Below are 22,539 nucleotides of genomic sequence, written 5' to 3' on the forward strand. Positions count from 1 at the left end.
AAGCCGATGATCCCAAGGAAGGTACGGTTTTTAACTTTTCGCAGGAGAGTAAATATGCACGGTGCCTGTCTGAGCATGGAGGAGAGTTTCTGCTCTCTTCAGCTTTCGGGTATTCACAGGGGAGGGAAAAAGGCCTTTGCACAACTATTTGAAGTCCTGCCGAGTTTGCAGGATATGAAGTGACCGAAGTGTTGGCACCCCGGGGTATCTGTCTGGACAGTGGTAATTTACCCGCTCGTGGGCTACTCATAAGTGGAAGAAAGTTTGTTTCAAAACACTGGTAGTCAAATGTCGAAAGAGGAAGATTTCTTTCATTTGGAAGCACCGTATTTTTCAGCAGAAGAGGAAGTTGCATGGGGGAGAAGTGAAAGGTCGTTATTCTGGGAATAAGGTTGATGCCATTTACTTCCCTGCGAATGAGTGTGCGTGTGTGTGTGTGTTAAAAGAGAGGAGTGTTCCAAAACTACACCGTGCTGCTGCTGCTTCTGGAGTGGAACGTGTGGAGGGGCTGGAAGTGCTCCAACAAAAATGCAGTTATTCCCTAGTGTTGATCGGGAGGGGGATGTGAGAGGGATTCGGACAGTGGGGAGCAAGCGGGGGAGGAGGAGGGCAATTTCCTGAAAGTGCCTATATACAAAAGAGCATTTATACAGATGAGGGAACGGAGCAGTGGTGGGGTTGTACGCTGGATTTCTTAGAATAGAATTGATGTTTCATGGTTACACATAGTCCTTAGGAGACTCAAACATATAGAAATCCAGTATGGCTGAGAAAAACGACTTTAAAAACTCCAACAGAAAGCAAGCAGTAAGGCAACCTAAGCATTTTGTATTTGGTGAAAACAAGAACTTTTTGGAATGTTTCAGATGGTTTTCCCCTCACAGTCTGTACAGCTTCCTTCACTTGAAGTATAACATCACCAGGGACATCTGTCTGTTTACTTGCTTAAGAGTATTTTGTTAATTTGCAAAAACGTCTGCTTGCACTGAATCAAACTTAATGCTAATAATGCTGGTAGAACCTGGGAAGTAATGAAGCCTGATAACCTCTGTTTTGATAAGAATAATCCTCATGTTTGTCTTCTTGTCAAATGACCAGCTGAACCAAAAGGCAGCTCTTGGTTTGTTATTTTTTTTCCTCAAGAAGGTTCTGTAGTACAGATTTGTTGAAAAGCAGAACTGTAAAAATGATTTCTCTTTAGAAACTTTGAAAAAGAGAATATTGTGAACATTCTCCCTTAGTTTTACAGCAGGAGAGATCTGCTTGCATGCTATAGCAGGAAAGATCCTCTGGTTTCATACAGGAAGCTCCAGACAGTTTTACTAAACTGACTATATCTGAAATGTAGATTTTATTGTTTGAAGAAATGTCTTGCCTTCTTAGATGACTCTGGTTCTTAAAATCCCCTTTAAATAGGTTTGCTTTTCTGTGCATTTCTTCATAAACAATTTGAGATGCCAGGATTTTCATGCTGAAAAAAAGCATTTGAAGCAGGTGTCTGAGACAGAAAAGAAAGGGTAGCTTTTTGATTAGTTATTTTTAGCTTGGGGAATATTTGGGTTTTGCTGTCCTTTGTTCTTAATGTGTTAGAATGGAAAATGAAACAGTAACCATTGTGTGAAGATGAGGTACAGATGTCACTGAGAAGGTTTTTCAGTCACTCTGTAAATGTATTCCTGCTAATATATTCACATCTTTAAAAGAATAATTTAGAAAATGCATGAGAAAAGGGGCGCTCAGTGTGTATGTGAATAAAAACTGGGATTAACAGGTAAAAATGTAGAATTGCAGCTGTTATGTTGCTTTCCCTAGTCTGATTGAATATTTATGGAAGCATAAAATACTCAAAAATACAGTCAAATACTTGTGTATTTGTAATGATCCACTGTATGTAGCGTAAAATAGTCAGTCTTTCGACTAACAAGCTCTGTTTCATGAAGAAACTATATTTTTGGATAAAGAAAATTGATGCTTCACAAATTCAAACTGAATGTGTAGCTCAGTCTTTTGACACTGAGGATATATAATTTTTTAAGTGGTTTACCAAAGAGGAGGTGGTTGATTTTCTCTTTAGGTGCAAGACTAAATGTCACTCTAAAAGAAATTCTGATTTACCCACAAATTATATGGTCCGCACAGGATATTAGGAGGTAAAGAGGTCTGTGACTGATTATGGAAGGAGTAGAGGGTACACTTGGACAGTTATAAAATAGTTATTTTAACAGATTCTGTACATCTGAAGGCCAAAGCTAGTGATGAAGGGTATAGTGGCTAATCTGCTACAAGCTAAAAAGTGAAAAGAGGAGAAAGCTACATGAAAAATGTTGGTTTAATGATGTTTGTAAGCATAGGCAGACTTACATGTTTTCCTTAACGCAGACACACTCAAGTGGCCAGGAGCTAGTGAAGAGGTCTGAGGAGCTCCGAAGTTCAGTTGAAGCTTCCAGGCGTGACTCCCAGACCATGTGTTGGAAGCTCAGCCTCAGTGAAAAGGAGAGTTGAGGGTGTAGTAGTAACGCTGAACATTGTGTATGTGCGGCTAATGATCTGACGCTGAAGTGAGAAGTACTTCACTTTCAGCTACTTTATACAAGGGGATTGCAGTAGTTGAAGAACATTAGGATGTCTATAGAAGTAGATTTAGTGTGGATTATTTTTAAAAATCTACATTACAAGATCCAAGATCGCTGGCTTTTACTGCAAAAATGAACTATACCCATTGTTACAATGAAACCCCAAATCGAGGTCAATTTTGAATGGCAAACTCCTAAAGATTTTCTTTTGGTAATTAATCAAATAAAGGTAGAGCATTTGACCTCAAGTGAAACCTGATTTTTTTAACAGGAACGGAGGATAAAAAGACATTGCTAGAAGACAGGCATTACCCCACTATATATTATACTAATTGCTAGTATAGGGTATGCAGCAGTATATGTGGGATTTTCAGCTTCTGCCTTTGATGTCTTCGTGGTCCATATTAGAATGGTAACATGAAACAGGTTTTTTTTCCTCCTGCCATGCTGCTCAGTAACTTCAGAACAATGTTTGTGTTCGTCTGTATCCTACAATGCTGTGGTAAATATGTGCATGTGTCTTATGGCGTCAATCTGTATTGCATTTACAGATTCCAGCAACTGTCATGCTATAAATAACCCTGTCACATTTTCTTGTTTTCATTCCTTTTGCCCCAGATGAAACAAATTGTGTGTTAAAGTCCATAAGAAGAGTATAGCAATTAACTGCATGGCATAATTTCATTCTAGTGTTGATTGGTGGCATGTCACCTACTGTGGAAGGTACCAAGTGGTTTCAGGCTTTGATTTGACTGAATTCCTTTTTGAGATCTGAAGGGAATGTTCTTAATGCTGTTGTGTTAAAACTATGTATCATGAGTGCACCTTTTAAAATACATGCCAATACCAATTAAAATGATTGTGATGTGAATGTCCTTCTTTGATAGAAGGAAACTGTATAAAGCTCTAGAAAACTTCATCTTCATTCTACAAGTCTTATGCAATATATTTAAAAAACAACAGGAGAGAAGTCTAATATCTCAAAGGAAAAGTAAAATAGTAACAGATATCAGAGTGAATGTAATATGTAGCCTGTAAAACAATGGATACTGTATTACAAACACAAGTGAGAGCTTGCATTGCACCTTTATCATATTTAGTTTTGAATACCACATTTCAGGAGAGAGAGAGATCACTGCATTCCTGAAAGTGCTTGGAGATTTTTTTTAGACATGATTAGCATTTTTTTAATCCAAATGAGATTACTAAAGAATGAGCTCACCTGTTTTGTTCCTTTTAGAGCTCAGAACAACACAGGGGTTATAAAATCACAGAGCACTCACTGTTTCAAGAAGCTAGTACTCCCTCCTGTAAGTAGTCATGGATTTGCTTTGACATTTTGCAGTCACCTCTCATGCATGAATGTTTTCCAAGCTAGAATTGTGTTCAATTAGGCAACAAATCAACTGCTCTTGTGCTCCTACAGGCTGCTTACTCTGTGTACAACATTGATTGGACCCTGTAATGTATCATCCTGCATCCCACTAACTCCAAAACTAGCATTTGTTAGAACCTTTTTTTATTTTATGATAGTGAATGGGGAAATCCAAACTGTAGAACTAGAGCACAGAATTAGTACTTAACCCCACAGATTTGACTCACCTTCTGCTCTCACCCCAAAGACTAAAAAATGTGGGGTTCCTTTGTTTCACATGCTTTTGCTTACCCTCCCTTGTAAAAACAATAATCTTCATAAAACATTAAGGCAGTGAAACGGGGGCCTTTTGTTGAGAGTTGTCTGGACAGTTCAATTCAGAAGCAGGAAGAATCACCTGGCCCCAGTATTAGAGATCTTGATTACTCAATTTGAGAACTTTTTTTTTATTTCACAGATAACTTTCTTACTACTGATGAAGAGAATGAAAAGATTGCTATGGTTATACATACCATGTACACAGCTTTGTAAATCATAGCAATGCTTTGACAATTTGGCATTTTGTGCAATCCCTTCTGTAGTTAATTAGAATTCAAGATTAATAGGACAGGGTGATGGGGAAAAAAGTATCCCTCTAGTACAGGAAAGAAGGACAAAGGAAAATAAGCTTGTGAGAGGTGAGAAAGAATTATTACTAACCAGGTGCTGTAATACCTTATCACATATGCATGAGGAAAGCGTTGCCAGAGTTACAAATTGCAGGGCAAAAGGAAAACCAAGAAGGTAAAACCATAATGAAAAAGAAACAATGGGAAATTTAGAGGAGTGAGAGTACAGTACACAGGCAAATTGGAACTGCTAGATTTTTTTTTTTTAAATGTAGTTTGGGGGATAGTTTAATGAATCTAGACACAGAAAATAAAGGGCTGTGAGGACAGGACAACAACTGCTGTGGTTCGTAGCACAGCTGCTGCAGCTCCATGGAGATGTGGGCCCTTGAATCTATCAGTGAGAGTACTGACTTCAGGCTGTTAAGCCATAAGACTCGGTAAGCAGCTCTGCACCTCTCCCCTTCAAAACTGAAAGAATGGTAGTTTTTATGTTCCTGGCCACATCAGGGTCATCTTTGTGATAACCTGTTTGTGAGTGGATCAGATGGCCACTCTGATTGCTTTTCCTACAAGCTCAGAATTTAATTAGTTGAACTGGTGGGTGTTTTTTGTAGAACACATTTGGAAGTCCATATGCAGTAGTTGTTTTCTGCAGGACACTTTGTACCTCATGTATTTATTAATCTGTGCAGCTGGATCAGATGAGGAAGCTAGCTGGTAATTTGAGCACAGGTGATGGGATAAACACGGGCTGTAGCTGATAGATTACTTCAGAGAATCACTGAAACTTAGCAGGTTAATAATTTAGTTGTGATTGTTGGGTTGAATGCTAGATTGCTTTGAGAAAATTCCATTAATATAATTATGCTTATGCAATCAAATCTTTTAATCCAAAATGAATTGCAAGGTTCACAGGCTTAGTTTCAAATAAGATACAGTCCCTTGAGCTATCTGGTTGATAGAGAGAATCATAGATTAACTGAGGCTCTAGGGAATTTCTGGAGGTCACTGGGCACAACCTTCCACTTGAGGCAGAGCCAGCTTTAAAGCTGGATCCAAATTCAAAGTTAGATGAGGTTGCTCAGGAGTTTACCAGTCATGCTGATAGTGTCTTAGAGAGTGGTGGTAGCACCACTTCTCTAGCAACCACTTCTCTAGTACTTCAGTGTTTGGCCACACTTGCTATGAAGGTGGTCATTCCTAATGAGACTTCCTCTTGATACTGCTTGTGTCTCTTGCCCTCTTCTCTTTTGCTGTGCATCCTCAAAAAGAGCCTGGCTCTGTCTGCTCTGTAACTATCTGGTAACAAGTTGCCTATGTTGGTAAGGGCCACTGTTACTTTGATCAAGCCTAGCACTCTCAACCCATCTTCAGTTATCAGGCGCTCCACGTCCCTAACCATGCTGGTGACGGTCTGCAGGACCTGCTTCAGTTTGTCAGCTTCTTTTTTGGGGAGATACTGAGGAGCCCAGTACTGTTCACAGTATTGCTCTACCAGTATTTTTTCATCTTCCAGATTTGTTTGTTGTACTGGAGACTTAGTTTCCCAGTCTTCTTTCATTTATGTTGATGATAGCATTTGCTGTACTATAGTACTTACACCTGTGGGTTGTTTTCTTTGGGGACTTGGCAAACTATGGACTACCACAAATGAGACAGAGGTTAGAGACCAGGAGCAAAATCCAGCAAATCTCTGCAGAATCAAAAGAGGTATCTGGGTGAGGGAGGGGCCTTGCACAAACATCTGGTAAAGCTGTATTCTTTACCAGTACTATTTCCAAGTGTACTAACAGGTTAAATGAATTGCTTCTAAGAATAATGAGTGTTTTGTAATACATTATCCAGGACTAGCTTAAGAAAAATGTAATGCTGAAACACTAATTGTAATTTGCAATTTTCATTCAAAAACACGCATAATTTTTTTTTATCAATTTATCATTTGGTCAAATCTTCCACTAAATATTACAGTTTTGGAAGGGTTCTTAAATGCTGCTTTTTGAGAGGCAAAATGCATCCCCTCTCCACTCAGTCATTTAGTGTCACTCTAATAATAAATGAAGGAAATGAAAACTATATTGCAGGTTTCATTGCAAGCTTTGGGACTGATTTTTTGCTACAATTAGATTACAAAGTGTGGTAAGACAAAAGCATTTCATAAAGAGGTATGAAAGATTTTTATGCTATTTCATGAAACAACAACTGGTTTTCATTTTTCCATACTCAACAGAAGTAGTAGGTTAAAATCTATTTCATAATGGCTTTAAAGCAAAAATTACTTTTTTTCATATTTAAAGATTATTTTTTCATGTTTGCATATTGGTTAGGAATTCATAGATCCGGTAATATCCAGCAGTAGAACTGTTGTTAGTAGCAATTGCTGTTTATGAGTTTGTAAGAAAAGAGTGCTTAAACTGACTGTTTCAGTTATATTAATGAGTTGCACTAATCTGAACAACAGCCTTATACATACTGACAATAAGGTGTTTTTTTGTGGTCGGAAATCTGAAAGTTACAGATGTTCATGTTTTCTTGGTTTGCGTAATTGTATTTGATGAGCTGCTTGTGTTTTTTAATGCTAGGTGTACACTTCCTGTTTTGTGGACGCATTCTGTCCTGACTACAGAACAGGATACACACTGGGATTAGCAATAAAATGCAATTGCCAAAAACTTGGTTGTTTTAACCATCATGTCAGCAAAAGCATTAGCGTTAACCCTGTTGTCATTTGGGGACAGTCTTACTTTGAGGGAGAAGGGGAGAAACTGAGAGACCTGTTCTTTGAGGTATTCATTGCACATTCATGACTGCGGGATGTTTTCTCACAAATTTTGTTCTTATTACTAAGATTCCCTGACAGTGGGAAGTAGAGAGCTCATGTCTCTCGGTGTCATGTTGGACTCAGTCTGGAGAACTTGGGATTCAAAATCTTCCCTACAGAACTGTTTCAGCAGAAGCAATATAGAGGATTGGCTACACACTGTATGAACTAATTTAATTTTCCCTACCTTTTGCAGAATTTAGTATCAGTGTTTTAACTATGCAGATTAGTGGTGAAAGATCAGATATTCTGTTTTGCATAGCAATAAGGAAAACCTACCTTTCAGTCAGTTTGACATATAATATACAAATGTCAGAGTGTCTGCAGAGAATCCTGTTCCTGCTGGCAGTTTGTAGTAATGAGAATAAATTGCAGTAAAGTGGGAATAAGCACCTTGTTTATTTGAGAGCATTTATCTTTGAAAAGTTTGAAACCTGAAATTCCAGGGACATTTTCTGCGATGATTTTATGTATCTATAAAGGCCAGTAATTGCAAGTTTTTCTAAGGCATTTGTAGCTGCCCTGGGATTTCAGTGGATCTCTAAGAATGTGATACCCTCAAGTCTCTATCCCAAAATGTTTACATTCATACAGGAATTAATAAAGCACAGACTTAGTGCATGCACAGACAAGCATCCACTTAATTAACTTCAAAGAGATGTGGAGAAAACTTTGAAAAATGCAGAAACTCCATTGTTTTAAAACCTGAGGCTTTCATGAGGAATGGTTTTTGCTTTTACTATGTCACTTCACAAAACTATTCTACAAAGATTTTATTTATAGAAAGAGTAAAATTTTGGTTTAATATTAACAGAAGTAAGCAGATGACATCGGTGAATACTTCAGCTACTGATTCCAAGGGCTATTTTTTACCAGTTGCAAATAAGAAAATGAATGGATGTTTCTGTTCACTTAAAAACATTTGTTTTAAAACATTCACTGAGAAATAGTGATGTAGACTTTATTTTAGGAACTTGAAACAGTGAATCATAAATTTGAGTATCTGTGAACAGAAGTGGTGGATACTTCAGGAAGGGGTAGGAATAACATTTGACTGGTGCTAAGATGTCCTCATCAAGCTCACAGCCTTGTCCTCAATTCTGGAAATTAGAGATTTAAATTCTGTGATGCAAGACATTGCATCCTGGATGTATGATTACACTCACCTTTCTTTGCAACAAGCAGTTGGTATCAAAATCAGTTGAAAGAGATGTAACTTGCAGTTCAATGTTGATCCTTTTGTTGTGGCTTGTTACCTAATGCCATGCAGTTGGGGAGAACAGCAGTATGATGAGGAAAAGAGCAACTGTTGACATTTTTATTTCAGTGGCATATATGTATTTGAAATTTAGATTGATGGTGTTTCTATTCACCACTTGAGGGCTTTCCTTCTCCAGGGTCAAATTTGTGTTCCCTCCTTCTTACTATGGGCAATAATCTGGGAAATCTCAAGGTACAACAACCTTTCCTGCTGCTGTATGTCCCTTCATAGTTGATCAGTGCTGTCCATTGCTTAGTTGAAAATGTCATTTGATGCCAGTGCAAAGCAAAGAAGCTAAATGGTCAAATTCTGCAGCAGTCAACAGCTGTAAAAAACAGTGCAGTCAAGTCTCATATGCTTTGGCCCAAGAAGTGAATTACAAAGTAGATGCAGGTTTTACAAATCACAGAAGATTTGAGGCTGAAAGGGACCTCTGGAGGCTGTCGAGTTTTTAGTCAGTAAATATACTTGTGACCTTTAAAAATAAATAGGTTACTACTGCTTTGCTAGATAACGAAGTTCTGTGTCTAAATAATACCGCTTGCTGATGTAAAAGATAATGACCATGTCAGACATAATGTTTAACCAGAAGATTCAATTTTACAGAAGATTAAGTTGCTAACAGTATTGAAGACCTAATTTTTCTCTTATGTTTTATATTCCATTAGAACTTAATGACATTAGTGAAAGCAAAACCAAACTCTTAAAATATGTAGGGAGCTGGACTGGTGTTTTGACAGGCTTAATCGATGTTTGAGAATTTTGGTGTTGTTAAGTCAAATATTTTAAAGGCAGGCTTGGGTGGCACTAGTGGAAACAAAGAGGAATCAAAGCAAAGCCTTTGAAAGATAAACTGTGTGCTTGGGTCTTGGAGAGCCTGTTCTGAGCTGACAGCGAGGGAGTAGAGAAGTGAAGAAAAGATTCAACCACTGGTTTCACAACTGGATGTTTGGATAAAGGTCATGGTAGTTGTAGTATGGATACAGAAACAGGCTGTAGCTGCTAAATATTGGGAAAAGAACTTAAAACCCAGGGGTTAGTTTATTTTGCTCCTTGTGGGAGAATAAAGTACACATGTTAGGTGTGCAGAGAAAATTACCATTTCAGCCACCAAATGTAGTCTTTCAAAATCATGGATACCATGAGTGGCTGGTATGGAAGGGTAGACAAAGCACATATTCTCTGTAGAGCCACACATTGAATACCATAAAATTTATCCTTTGTGCTACAAGACAGGAAAAAGGGTAGTGAAAAATTAAAAACTGAAAAAGAGATGAAGGGTGTCATTAGTGTCTTAGGCCTAAAGAACAGCCAATATCTGATAAGTAAAACTCTTAGATGGCATATTTTCTTGTGTTTTATAATCTACATTTCAATGATGATATTGGAAATGAATATATCAACCAGACACCTGAGAACTGAAAGCCCTGTGAATCACTACTAGATTTTATGTAGCTGACCTGTAGCTATGACAGTCTTCAGTGCCTTGGAAGTTAGTTTTATATATATACACATATATATTTTTTTAAAAATATGTATTTACACACACACATAAAGTGAATAGTAGCAATCCAGTGTACTTTAAACATAAGAGACAGATACCAAGGGACTTCCATCCTCTCTGTAAGAAACAGTGTAGCTACAGACTGAGAGGGAGAAGAACAGAGAACCAGAACCAGAAATACAGGAAAAACATTATTAACTAGTTTCAAAGACATTGTAAGATCCCTCACAAACTTCTGCGTTCATTTGAACTCTCTGAAGCCTCTTTGACTTTCTTTACATGTCATTCAAATACATGCTCTTTGCATTTTGACAGCCAGGTTGTGACATTTCCTTGTGTTTGAGTTCCCTGTCCCTCTTATGCCAGATTGTCGTCTCGTCTGGACCTTCCAGTTCATTGTATTTTTGCAACACGTATCTTAATCTTAAATTCTACCCCTTGCCCCTGTGTCAAATTTAAGTTTCTCCAATGGATTCCAAGTTCTCCGGGGCTGCTGGCCTCAGAGGTTGTCCTTCTGTGTTCAAGCCAGGAACTCTTATTTTATATGTATATAGGTCCTGTTCCTACAGCTAAGTGTTTGGGGGATGTTTTTTGTGCGAAAACTTTCTTTTTGTCAGGATGGTTGTAAGAGCAATTAGGTACCACTTACTTAAACTTCAGGTTTTGGGTCCCACTTGGCTTAGGGAGCTTTGCACTGTTGCCTTGCTGCAGGTAGGTATTTGTTTCTAAGGCTGGACAAAATATAGAGTACCTGCATTGCATTTGATTGATTGGAAGGAAGGACGTAAGACACGCTTTATTTTCTGTGAAAAGATTTGTCAGTATTAGTGTTCACTGTGCATGGACACCTGGTAGATAGAGAGGAACCTGATACAGCCCTGAAAAGCCAACAGCTGAAATATACAGGCTGCGTATTTAACAGCACTGCATCAGTTGTTACATTCCAGCAAGGATAACAAATGGTGGCAGAGGACTGAAATACCAAATTAAGTTCATGGCACTGCTCTGTGTGACTGTCATTTTCTCGGTTTAATGCCCAACGTATTCTGAAGTATTCTGAGAGCTGTCATCAGAAGTTAATCTGATTTTTTTTTTCCTTCTCTTTAAAGCTACACTGTTAATTAAAATACATGCAGAGGTTTTGGGAAAAATGGCTTTTAGAAGGCTTTTTAAAATTTCTAAATCAGCTACAGTATATGTATCATGTGATGCACAGGCTGGCTGTGGGAAGCACAAGCATGTAAAACCAGAATAACTTGTTGGCACTGGCTGCTCCCATGGGACTGCAAAACTCTGCAACATTCTTATTGGAAATAGCATCATTCCTTGCCACTCTACCCAGCCTTAACCTTCAGGTACATTTTCTGGCAATTCTTGTCACCTCTCGATCAAAAAAATATTTTGTTTTCTGGGTTTTTTAATGGCTTGGTTTTGCTTTTGCAGCTAGAATCTTTCGCTGATGATAAAATTTTGGACGTGTTAATAGACTAATGTTAGAATTAAATAGCAAAATCCAGAAGCATATGACAATATCACATGCGTTTTGCAAACATATTGGCAATGACTTATTCAGCATTTTATTGAGTGAAAAGGAGCTGTTCTAAATGGTGTGTGCTGGCTTTTCTTTTATTTTTCTCATGTTTCTGCAGCTGAATATATGCTCACTTTCAGTATGAGTATGCAGGTCAGATATACTCTGTATTTTCAAAAATGCTTCATTACCCACATTTTTTTCTGAAATTGCTTGATTAACTGTTGCTTCAGAATGACTCACAGCCTTATAGCTGATTTCCAAATCTAGTAAGACTGCTCATGCAATATTTGCCATGCATTAGGCTTGGCTTCAGATGGGGTGTTTTTTGTTTTAAAGGTCTCCCAGTGTGAGTGCTAGAACTAGTGCACATTGCTTGAATAATTAATATTCTCATTAATACGCTCAGTTGATAACAATTATGGCAAGTGAGAATTAGTACAATTTACTTTACCTGTTAGGAGAACTGTAGGCCCATGTTTCTTATGAAAGAATGCTTTGTATGCACTGAAAATTCTAGTTTAAACTGTTTTCTAGTTAAAATTGGTATTCATATATAAATCCCTCTTTTTAAACACAAGGTGCCAAGTAAAATATTTGATCTTCCAATAAGGACCTTGTGTACATCAATTAAAAAAGTAGAGGTATATGTGAAAGAAGCAAGTACTGTACAGGCCCCTTGTTTGAGGGTGTTTTTCTCATTCCTCCTTCTGCACTTAGCCATTTGCTCTCTAGGTTTTCCACTGCCTGATGGTGCTTGCCCAACCTATCTGCCCTGCTGACATCCTTCTGTCAATAACCTCTGTGGCTGTCCTGGTCACTTCCCACTCCTGCCCTCGGCCAGCTGTGAAGTTGCAGTCCCAGTGTCTGAAGTTGAAGAGTGAAAACTCTGAGTGCTTCTGGTCTTGCATGTCTGATACAAGCCTCAGTTTTCATCAGCTTTTGAAAAGCCAACAAGTGAACAAATGCTTGTGAATGTAGAGACTGGCCTATATACTGAAGTGGCCGTTTGAGAACTGCTGTATTTTTGGAAGGAATTCTGGAAGAATTTCTGGAAGGATTGTAAGGATTTTAACATACCTTTCACCCAGGAAACTTTGAAGCACTTAGATAAGAATCAAAACACTGACTCTTCTGTTAAAAAAGAAAAGAGAAAACAGCATTAAAAAACCTTTTTGAAACTGTGACTCACTCAGTCAAATGGTTATTAAGAAGAAGCTATATATATCATGTGGCAGCTAGAAAAATCAACTTACCTTATTCATATCTGAAGAATTAATAATCTGTATCCTACTACTCAAGTTTTTAAATCATATTGTCATGTAGTAAGTATATTGTGAAAATTGTTACAGCCCTGGTAATAGGTTTAGAATACTTCTGTCTATTTTGTACTTCAGGACTTGTTTGTTCACTGATGCTAGCTCTTGTGGTTTATCTCCATTGGAGCTTTACCTGACTGAAGTCATGTATTTATATATACGAATTCATATATTTATATGCTTCTCTATTTGGTTTTTTTAATGTTTCTGCCCTGTATCATTCCTGAAAATAAGGGTAGACCTGTAAAGACCCAGAAAGCAGAAGGCAAGAAAAGATTAAAAATTCAGTAATTCTCTTATCCCTTCATATCTAGGCAATCTCATGATTTTGGAGGTGCATGACTCATGGTCACATACACTCAGAGAGCATAACACTGTCAGTTCCACTTGATTTCAAGTTGCCTCTCTCTGGGGAAATAGTGCTCTTTCACTACAGGAGTCTGACTGAACATGTAATTTGTATGTGCAGGCTTTTAGCTGTAGTTCTCATACACAGTCTATAGAGAGGCAAACACACATCCACACAGGATTCCCAGCAGGAAGTCCATTGCCACATTTCTTAATGCTATGTGATAATCTTTTAAATGCTGCCTGAAGCTCTCAGTCAGTGCTGTCTCTTTCTTCCCAAGCCCATGTCAGTGTTCTTTGTGCCTTACCCAAAAACACTTGTCATTTTTGGGCCTTACTAGTGCAGCATGTGATGTGCAAGTCACTAAAATGAGAACTGGGTCTCAGGCAGCAGCATTTCACAGTCCTATTTTCTCTTCCTTCAGAACATATCAACACAGTGAGTATCAGAAAGCTCAGCTCTAGACTTGACCATGGAATTTAACATGGTTCACTGTAATTTTTTGCTGGGTGCCTTCTTTTCCTGCTCCTTCATTATGACAAGTTTAAAAATACTCAGTGACTCAAGTAGTCATTGTCAATGTAAGTGAGACTGCGTACACTCAGCTGCAAGTGATGTTGAATCTACCATAGACTGTTGTCTTGTGGAAAAAAAAAGCTGGGTTTTTTCCAAATCCTTCCTTTTTTTTTTTTTTTTTGTTTAATTAATTTTAAATAGAGTTGAGACATAGGGTATGTGGTAATAGTGTAATAGTCATTTGCCACAGTATGGAGGGAGGTGTGCTAGCTTCCATGTGAGGGAAAAGTCAGCATTGCAGCCATAAATATGAGCCTTCTTGTACTTTCATAGCAGTCTCCTGAGAGTCTATTAACCACAATTGTCACTGAAAGTTTATACTTCCACCACAGTTTAAGGAAAACCTCTGTATGGTAAAATATTTTGGGAAAAACACATCTAGAATTCTACATGTCCAGTATTTATTCATTTTAATGAACAAAAAATACCATGTTAAACTAGCATACTGTGTGCTTGGCTTCAAAAATCAAGATGTTTCATAATCACTAAACTCACAACTTTCACAGGAGGCTGTCTCTAGCACCTTGTTTGGTCATCTAAATCATGAATTAGGAGATTTTGCAGGTGTTTGCATTATTCCTAAATTGATCTTGTGAATTTCAAAGTAATGGAAGCAGGATTTCCTCTGAGAGCCTTTCCTCTTGGACTACTTTCCTCTGTGGAGGTGTGGCTTTACTGCACATAATCATGCTTATATGTGTAGTTTGTGCAGAAAATGGCATCCCATTGATTTCAAAGGGTTATTTTTTGATTAGAACCTTTTAAAAAGTAAAGTGTAAAACTGCAGAGGAAAGAAATTGGAGCTATAAAGAGCAGTCATGAGGTAAACCAAACTGTGACGTGCTTAAAATTGGTGGGATTACCTGCAGGTCACCAGAGAAATGACACTATTTCAGTTTAGAGTGCAAGGATGTAACCCGTCGATACAAAAGGTGTGGTCAGATATCCAGGCCAGCTACTGCAATCACTTTCAGAAGGTGGCTACATACAGTCATCCCTAAGTAGTTGTATAAAGGTGCATTTTCAGGTGCTCATATCTGAAATTGCAGTCAGAAGTTTGAAAGGGGGTGCCTGGCAGCCTTCACATTGGGAACGCTGCCCTCCCCAGCATGACCTGTGAGTCAGGCACCTCTGATACACTGAGCATCTCCACTTGCAGATACCAGGTTAATGTTTTAACCTCTTCTTGACACGTCACTTGTACTCTCAAGTCACAGGACCTTTCTTCTCCCTCCCTGTCTGTGAATTGTCCCAGTTGTCAGTTGGCAGGAACAGCCCTAGTGTTGCACTGCTTGCTCAGCGCTGCAATTTCCTTTCAGCTCTCTCTTCGAGGAAGTGAAACCATTGTGATGTATTTTTGCATTTTGAGGTGCCAAAGCAAAATGAAGCACTGCAGGCAGGAGAAAAAGGTAGCTGAGAAGAGCTGCTGTTACAGCGAGGAGGAAAACCCCATATTCACTCTGTGATAGCTTCTGACAACGTTTCAAAGCACATGATAAAGTGTGCACTGGATTTACCAGAATAAGTAAGCCACAGGCCAGTCTTCACCTTGGGTATTTTGCTTCTCTTTTTGCTGTCAGCAATAAAAACTGCAATTACATTAGATGAACAAGTAAGTAATAGTTTTACTGTTAAGGTAGTATGTGTGTTCACTCTGAAGAAGCTCTATAATCTTACTGCTTAAACTGAGTTTTATTCAAGCTGTGAAATACATTTTAAGTCTGTCATTGGTAAGGAGGAAAAATTCTGATTATAAAATACAAACAGTTAGCAAGTTACTTTTTTGGATTGGCTGAAATTCTGAAGTATGAAATTTACATATTTAGTAATTAAATTAGAACCCATGTAACAGCATAGGAAAATGAAGCTAACTTCTGGGGTATTTATAGCAAAGGAGATAGAAAGTAAGCCATGCTGGATAGCCCCAAAACTTGGACAGATTTTAGAAAAATACCATTAAGAGTTCAACAGCTTTTGGAATGGAGCAATTCCTGTTTTGGTTAGCAGAGGTACCTACATATTGAGCTGTACTTTGTAAAATGTAAATTATGTAATGTAAGATTTTTTTGTTGTTGTTCAAAAACTGTATGATATTTAAGAAACTGCCATGTTTTCAGTTTCTCGTAACTGATACTTTGCATGTTATGATGTTAGGACCATTCCTGAGTGTTTGCATGGCTTTCTGGAGATAGGTTATGTGGATTTAAAAAGATAGAATTGTTCAGGCTGGAAGTACAGTGGAGCATTCGCTGTGATATTATTTTATAAGAAATAACGCCTACAGCATCCTGAGAAAGAATGCTTAAAAATACAGATATATTGTATCATGTAAGTTTTTCACAACTGCTATTAGTATGAACATCTATATACGTGTAGTGTGTCAGAAGGAAGACGTCATGAGCATTAATAAGAAGACTTTAAGTAAATGAAAGTTATGAAACAACAATTGATATTCCTGATTTGGAAGGTAAAGAAAAAGTTACCATTCATCGGTAGATCATTGTAAAGCGTTGGCTGTTGAGTTCTAATATTTGACCACCCTTTGGAAAACTTGGATTAGTTTTACTTTAATAGTAACAGTTGCAGTTTTAAATTTAAAAACACAGTAAGCGAATTAAATATTTTCAGTTCAGAATGACTGCTCAGCATCTTTAATGTCTTCCTGTATCTTTGTGGTTGAGAAGTGTGTCTGTCTTGTGATCTTGAGTGCTTTGCCCAAGATAGTTAACAAGGGGTTCTTTGGTTTTTGAGTGTCCTCTTGTAGTAAAGATTTTAGAAAATGTGCTCAGACACTTCACGCTTCAAAACAAAATACTGATATGCACTGAAAGTTTTAAGAAACAAACCTGCTTGAAAGTTTTTGGGATGGTAATAAAAGGAGCTTGTTATTAAGTTTCTCAAAGATACTCTTGAATTAAAAATACAGATTTGTGTTTCATGTCCTGAAGGACAAGTTTCTTCTATTTGCTGGAACCCCTGAGGCACTCCGCGTCTGAACACACCCAGCTGCCCACATACCAGCAGTTAAGAGGAAACCTTTTCCAAATTCAGGGACTTACTGTCTGACATCTGCAGAGTTCATGTTTTCATTAAAGGAAAAAAAAAAAAAAGAAAATATTTCCAGTCCCTGTGTTTGCTAAGCAAACATTTCATATGTATAGTAAATGTAAACAGATGTAGCTTTCCTTTGGCCTGTCTGAGACTCCAGGAGAGCTGCAGCACAAAGGCAGCCATTTCCTAGACAATTCTACCTGAAAATACGAACTCACGTGTGTCTTATTGGAGAGAGCCCTGCCAAGGAGTGTGCTTTAAAAAACTGTTGCTGACAACAGAATGTATGGTAAAATTTCACAAGTCAAGTTTGTGAAGGGCTGTTTGGGGTCTTTTAAGTATCTGAACAAAATTACAAACCAGTCAGTGGGTTTATTCATGCAATAGAACATAGTTTTAGAGGTGGAAATCTGTTCTAGGATCTGCTTCACTGGTCACAGAAAGATACTTTTAAAAGGTTATGCTCACAAGTGTTATGACAATCCCTAGGAAGTTAATTTCTTGCTTTTACTCCATTAAGTATAGAACATAGAAATGTTAATCTGTACTTGCTCTTCTGAAAACTAGTGTCTTCAGATTGCACCCAGAGAATCTCAGTGTTGTTTGCTGACCATGGATTTTTGCCTTTCTTTTATATTTCTACATGGATATCTATAGATATGTATAAAATAGGTATCTAAAAAAAAAAAATTAATAGATGTGTGGTGTTTGTGTTCACTGATCATGTAAAATGCTAAGCAGGAGAAGGCTTTATAATGGTCACTTCACTGAATTATTATCTTTATTTGAGTAGCAGTCGTTATTTGTTATGGCATTGGGATAATCCTGGTTTCCGATTTCATTATGAATGCGAGAATCAGATTAGATTTGTGACTCACCTAATCAAATAGGGCAGTTTTATTGCCTCAGTTTGAAATTCCATCTACCCATATATAGAGAGATCTTCTAAACCATTTCTGTGCAGGTTCAGTTGGTATTTTCTCAAAAGTAAAACAGTCTGAAAGAATGTAAACCTAAAGAGAAAAAAGTTTTAGGGATTTAAATATGGGGTTTTTTTCCTGCAACTGTGTTGCATTATTTTTGTGACATTTAGTAAGATTAACTTACTGAATATATAAATATGGAAATATTCGTCAACTTGCTGTCCAGAGACTGTCTGGAAGTACTGACTGTGTACTTTTTTCTTCCCCTAGTGGCCACAGATGTCTTCAACTCCAAAAGTCTGGCCATTCAGGCCCAGAAGAAGATCCTTGGGAAAATGGTGTCCAAATCAATAGCAACTACTTTGATCGACGATACAAGCAGCGATGTTTTAGATGAGCTTTACAGAGTAACAAAGGAATATACACAAAATAAAAAAGAAGCAGAGAAGATCATCAAAAACCTCATTAAAATAGTCCTCAAATTGGCAATTCTCTACAGGAACAACCAGTTTAATCAGGATGAAATAGCATTGATGGAGAAATTCAAGAAGAAGGTTCATCAGCTGGCTAAGACGGTGGTCAGTTTCCATCAGGTGGATTATACCTTCGACAGGAACTTTTTGTCCAAATTGTTAAACGAATGTAGAGAGCTGCTTCATGAAATCATTCAGCGTCACCTAACTGCGAAGTCACACGGACGCGTCAACAATGTGTTTGATCACTTCTCTGATTGTGAATTTTTGGCTGCCTTGTACAATCCCTTTGGACCTTATAAAACCCATTTGCAGAAACTTTGTGATGGGGTCAACAAAATGCTAGATGAGGGGAACATATAAGTACTTGTATTAGAGGTGCTGCCTATGAGTTATTTGTAGATGGAACACTGTTGATTTATGAAGGAATAAGGGAGCATGCAAAGAGGTTTTTTACATTATGACAAATCTTTCCTTAATATCTTTATTAATTGATTTCTTATTATGCTCTATCTGTTGCTATTCACAGTCCATCTGGAAGAAAAACTGCACATGACCTTTTTTATTGTGCTTTGCCTATGGAAACAGCTTTATAAAGACAATCAAACAGAATGGTTCAAGTAGAGTAAGAGTCTTGCAAGATAGATATACAAACCAAAACAATATGCTGTCAGACAATCTGCATCTTTCATAGATTTACAGAATTAATTCTAAACTATCAGAATCCAGTAATGTTGGTAACAGATTATCATGGTGATGGTACACTCTGTAATTTCTTTCATTTACTTGTAAAATAGACATATTTGATTCATTTATAGTCTTTTATGCTCTCTGCACAGATAACAGCTTCCTAGTGTTGCCATTATGAAGCATTGAGTTTTAAATAAAATCAGTGATGCTGTCACATAGAGTCTTAACAGCAGGCTTGTGCATCTCCAGCTCAGAGGTGAAAACTTCCTGTCTGCAAGGCAGGATCTCTCAAGTAGAGATCCTTATAGACCTGCACAGGTGCTTGCTTCCTTTGATTACATGGGGATTATTTGAGGAATAAGCTACAGGAAAACAGCCGAACTGGGGAAGAGTATTCCCAAGAAACCGCTTGTGGTACAGAATTTTAACTCTGCCTATGATAAGGTAAAACACAGTGACTTCTCTGTGCAATTCCTTAAGATATTTAGAATTCTGCTAGTAGAATCATAGAATCAATCATTTGGGTTGGAAGGGTCACAATTCTTTTCAAAAAGATGTGAGTCAGTATATTTGATATACTAGTCTGATGAGTATGGTGATGTGAATTCACCAAAGTTGATAAATAAATTTCAAGCTAATTTGCTTTGTGTACAATGAAACTAGAAAGAGAAATTAGTGTTATCATTGTGTTACATACCATTTAACTAATGGAAAAATGGAATTTTGAATAAATTTTTTCTTCTTTTCATACTTCCTACCTTTTATCCTTCTTTTTCTTCCTCATCTTTTCTCTGCCTTGACATTGGGGATAAAAAATGTGACTTTCTAGACACTGTAATGTACTAAAAGCATGAAGTTAATACATTTCAAACAGCCAAAGACTTTTTGTTAGGAAGCATATAAAGAATTTGCTGTTTATTTAATTGCCAGTGTTTTTGCTGTTTGCTGTGTCCTTTTGTTTTAATGAGTAAACCAAAGAATATTTGCACTCCAAACTTCTCTTGTCTTTTTTTCCCCTTCTCATATTTTTAATTCTAAATTGTGCCAGCAACGAAAGCGTTGCAGCATCTGACATATGATTGCAGCATGACTTGTGATTTTTAAGAGAGAAAACTAAGTTTTATTCATGTTAGGTTGGTCATTAGGCTCTCAATATTTCTAGAAATGTGCCAGAGAAATGTGTTCAAAAGGTGAACTCATTTTATTGAAGCCACTGGTGTTCAGCAGAGAGAGAAGATTGATGTACTACTACTCTGGAAACAACCGGGAACTGATGTAAGGATAGTACACCAAAATTTGCCGGGAAATAAATGATTAGGTTGACATCTGAAGGAACATCATGTAAGATCCCTTCCCATGTTTTATGTACACAGAAAATACACTGTGTTTCTGTCCATCAGAAGTCATGTATAGGGATGCAACATCATGGAGAAAGTCGCACAAATTTTAAGGAGTTTAGTTTCTGGTGTATTTATTTTATCTTCCCACCTAGAAAGAGAAAGCTGTTTGTTTTCTTTACCAATTCTTCCTCCTGGGAGGGGAATAAAAAGGAACTTGACTTCTAGAAATTAAAGTTTTAGCTACAAATCCTATTTTTAAATCATGTCCTGATTTTCCCAAAATAGCATAGTTTATAATGAATGGTAACAGTTACTGAAAGGAGGGGACAGTACCTTGTTTAGAACCATGTGTATTATATGCGTGTGCTGTGTAAAACACAGAAGATTCTCTTTGGCTGTGACCTAGAATATTTTGATTGCTGAAATTTGAATTTTCTGTGGGATAAAAATTGCTGAAATAATCTTTGTACTTTGATAATTAACACCTACTTACATGTATATGAACCATGTATATTTTCAGGACCCAGGACCTTCTTATTGAACTGCAGTACCCAGCCATTTATTGTTAGAAAAAGTGAAAATTGCCCATGGAGATTTGATTATAAGCATGAAAACTTGACAGCCAAGAGAACTTACATTTAGCTCACAACTGAGTTACATTCTTCTGAGATGCTGTAACAATGGTTCTTGTCTGGCATTCATTTTGAATTACAAAAAAGGGGCTTCCATAAGTATGAAAGAAACCAGTTGTGTTGGGTTTCCAAACACCTACCACGTACTTCTGACATGACATAGCACTCGAGCTGTATATTTTTGCAGTAAATTTATTTTACCTGCGGCATACATAAATAGTAGCTTTAATTATGAAAATTCAGAAATAAACTGACAGCATTTTTCCTTGTAGTACACTTGTATGAAGGCATTGACCCTCTAGCAGAAACTTGACATAGTCAGGATTTTAAAAAAGGTTACAGGGGTACTGTTAAATTACGGGTAGCATAATGCCATTATATGTGGTAGAGAATTGATAATATTGTGTTTTTAAAGAGTAATAATTATTAATACATTAAAATCCAGTCACCATAGGTTCATTTTATAATAGGCTTTTAAATCTCAGTACCTCACGTGTTGCATATTTTTAATGTCTTTTCAACACTTAGTTAATATGTAAAGCCTAATGCCATCAAAATAAAGGTTGAAGTTCTGGAAGTTAAAACTAATTTTATAGCCTTCTAGAGGCATTGAAAAATTTCTAAGTCAGACCTTGGATACCTTTTGCAATATGCAAACAAACATGATCTCGTCCATACAATGAAAACAAATTTTAGGGAGGTTATGGCCATTTTGTGTGGGCCGCCTTAGAAGGAATTCACTGGAACTTTTGCCACCCCTTAATTATGTTTGTATGCACAGACAAACAAAAAGAAACAATTGGGTAAATTACAAGTCTTATTCCTGGTTTTGAGTTCTCTTGAGATTTATCTCCATTTAGGAGGTACAGAGATCATCAGGAATCTGGAAGCTTTCAGCAACTGATGTGGGATGATTTGGGTTTTGGGTTTGTTTTTTTTTTTTTTTTCCTAAAAGGAAAATATCAAATCATATCTCTTCTAAAAAAAGATCCAACCCCACCCATAAATTCCTGTAAAACAATGGAGTGAGGAGATGGCCAATTGCTTTCTCATATCTCTCCCTAGTGAGATTACATTTTCCCAAGAAAATAGGGAACTGATTGTCATGGCAGTTGGCTTCAGTCACTTTCCAGCTCCTTCTAGCTGTAATGGCTATAATGTGACTATTTAAAGGTAAACTGGAATTCTGCATGTAGCTCTTAAAGGGAGCAGAATGTGCTCATTTTCAGGGTCTGGCAGAGAGAGACCCACACCACCTCATGGACAGAGAGGACAGCATTAAGAAAAGGATGGGTAAGTTGTATGTCGTATGGGCTCGGATGGTCTCTCTATGATGAGCACTGGCTGTCTGGTGACCTGGTACCACAGCTTTCCTTTGCCTTTGCCTGCCCTTCTGAGCAGTTGGAACTACTCTTAAGACAGATCAACTACTTTCCTACTGTTTTTACCTCAGGATTACATTACACTGTGTATGCATCTAAGGATGATCTAAGAGTAGATAGACTACGTTACC

At 37.4% G+C, this 22,539-nt stretch overlaps 1 protein-coding gene across 3 annotated transcripts; it reads left to right on the forward strand.

The window, feature by feature from the left end:
* The first annotated feature begins 6 nt into the window (after nt 1-6).
* On the forward strand, nt 7-20,049 carry TNFAIP8 (TNF alpha induced protein 8). 3 transcript variants are annotated; one of them, XM_008629141.2, is made up of 2 exons: nt 7-21; nt 18,162-20,049. In XM_008629141.2, the coding sequence occupies exon 2, from the start codon at nt 18,227-18,229 to the stop codon at nt 18,725-18,727; it is 501 nt and encodes a 166-aa protein (XP_008627363.1). In that variant the 5' UTR covers nt 7-21; nt 18,162-18,226; the 3' UTR covers nt 18,728-20,049. The 3 variants fall into 3 exon arrangements, with proteins under 3 accessions (XP_008627363.1, XP_017583775.1, XP_017583774.1); XM_017728286.1 differs by lacking the exon at nt 7-21 and adding an exon at nt 11,412-11,497; XM_017728285.1 differs by lacking the exon at nt 7-21 and adding an exon at nt 15,129-15,529.
* The last annotated feature ends 2,490 nt before the right edge of the window (nt 20,050-22,539 follow it).

This window comes from Corvus brachyrhynchos, unplaced genomic scaffold (assembly GCF_000691975.1).
Source record: "Corvus brachyrhynchos isolate BGI_N302 unplaced genomic scaffold, ASM69197v1 scaffold90, whole genome shotgun sequence".
Taxonomy (NCBI): domain Eukaryota; kingdom Metazoa; phylum Chordata; class Aves; order Passeriformes; family Corvidae; genus Corvus; species Corvus brachyrhynchos.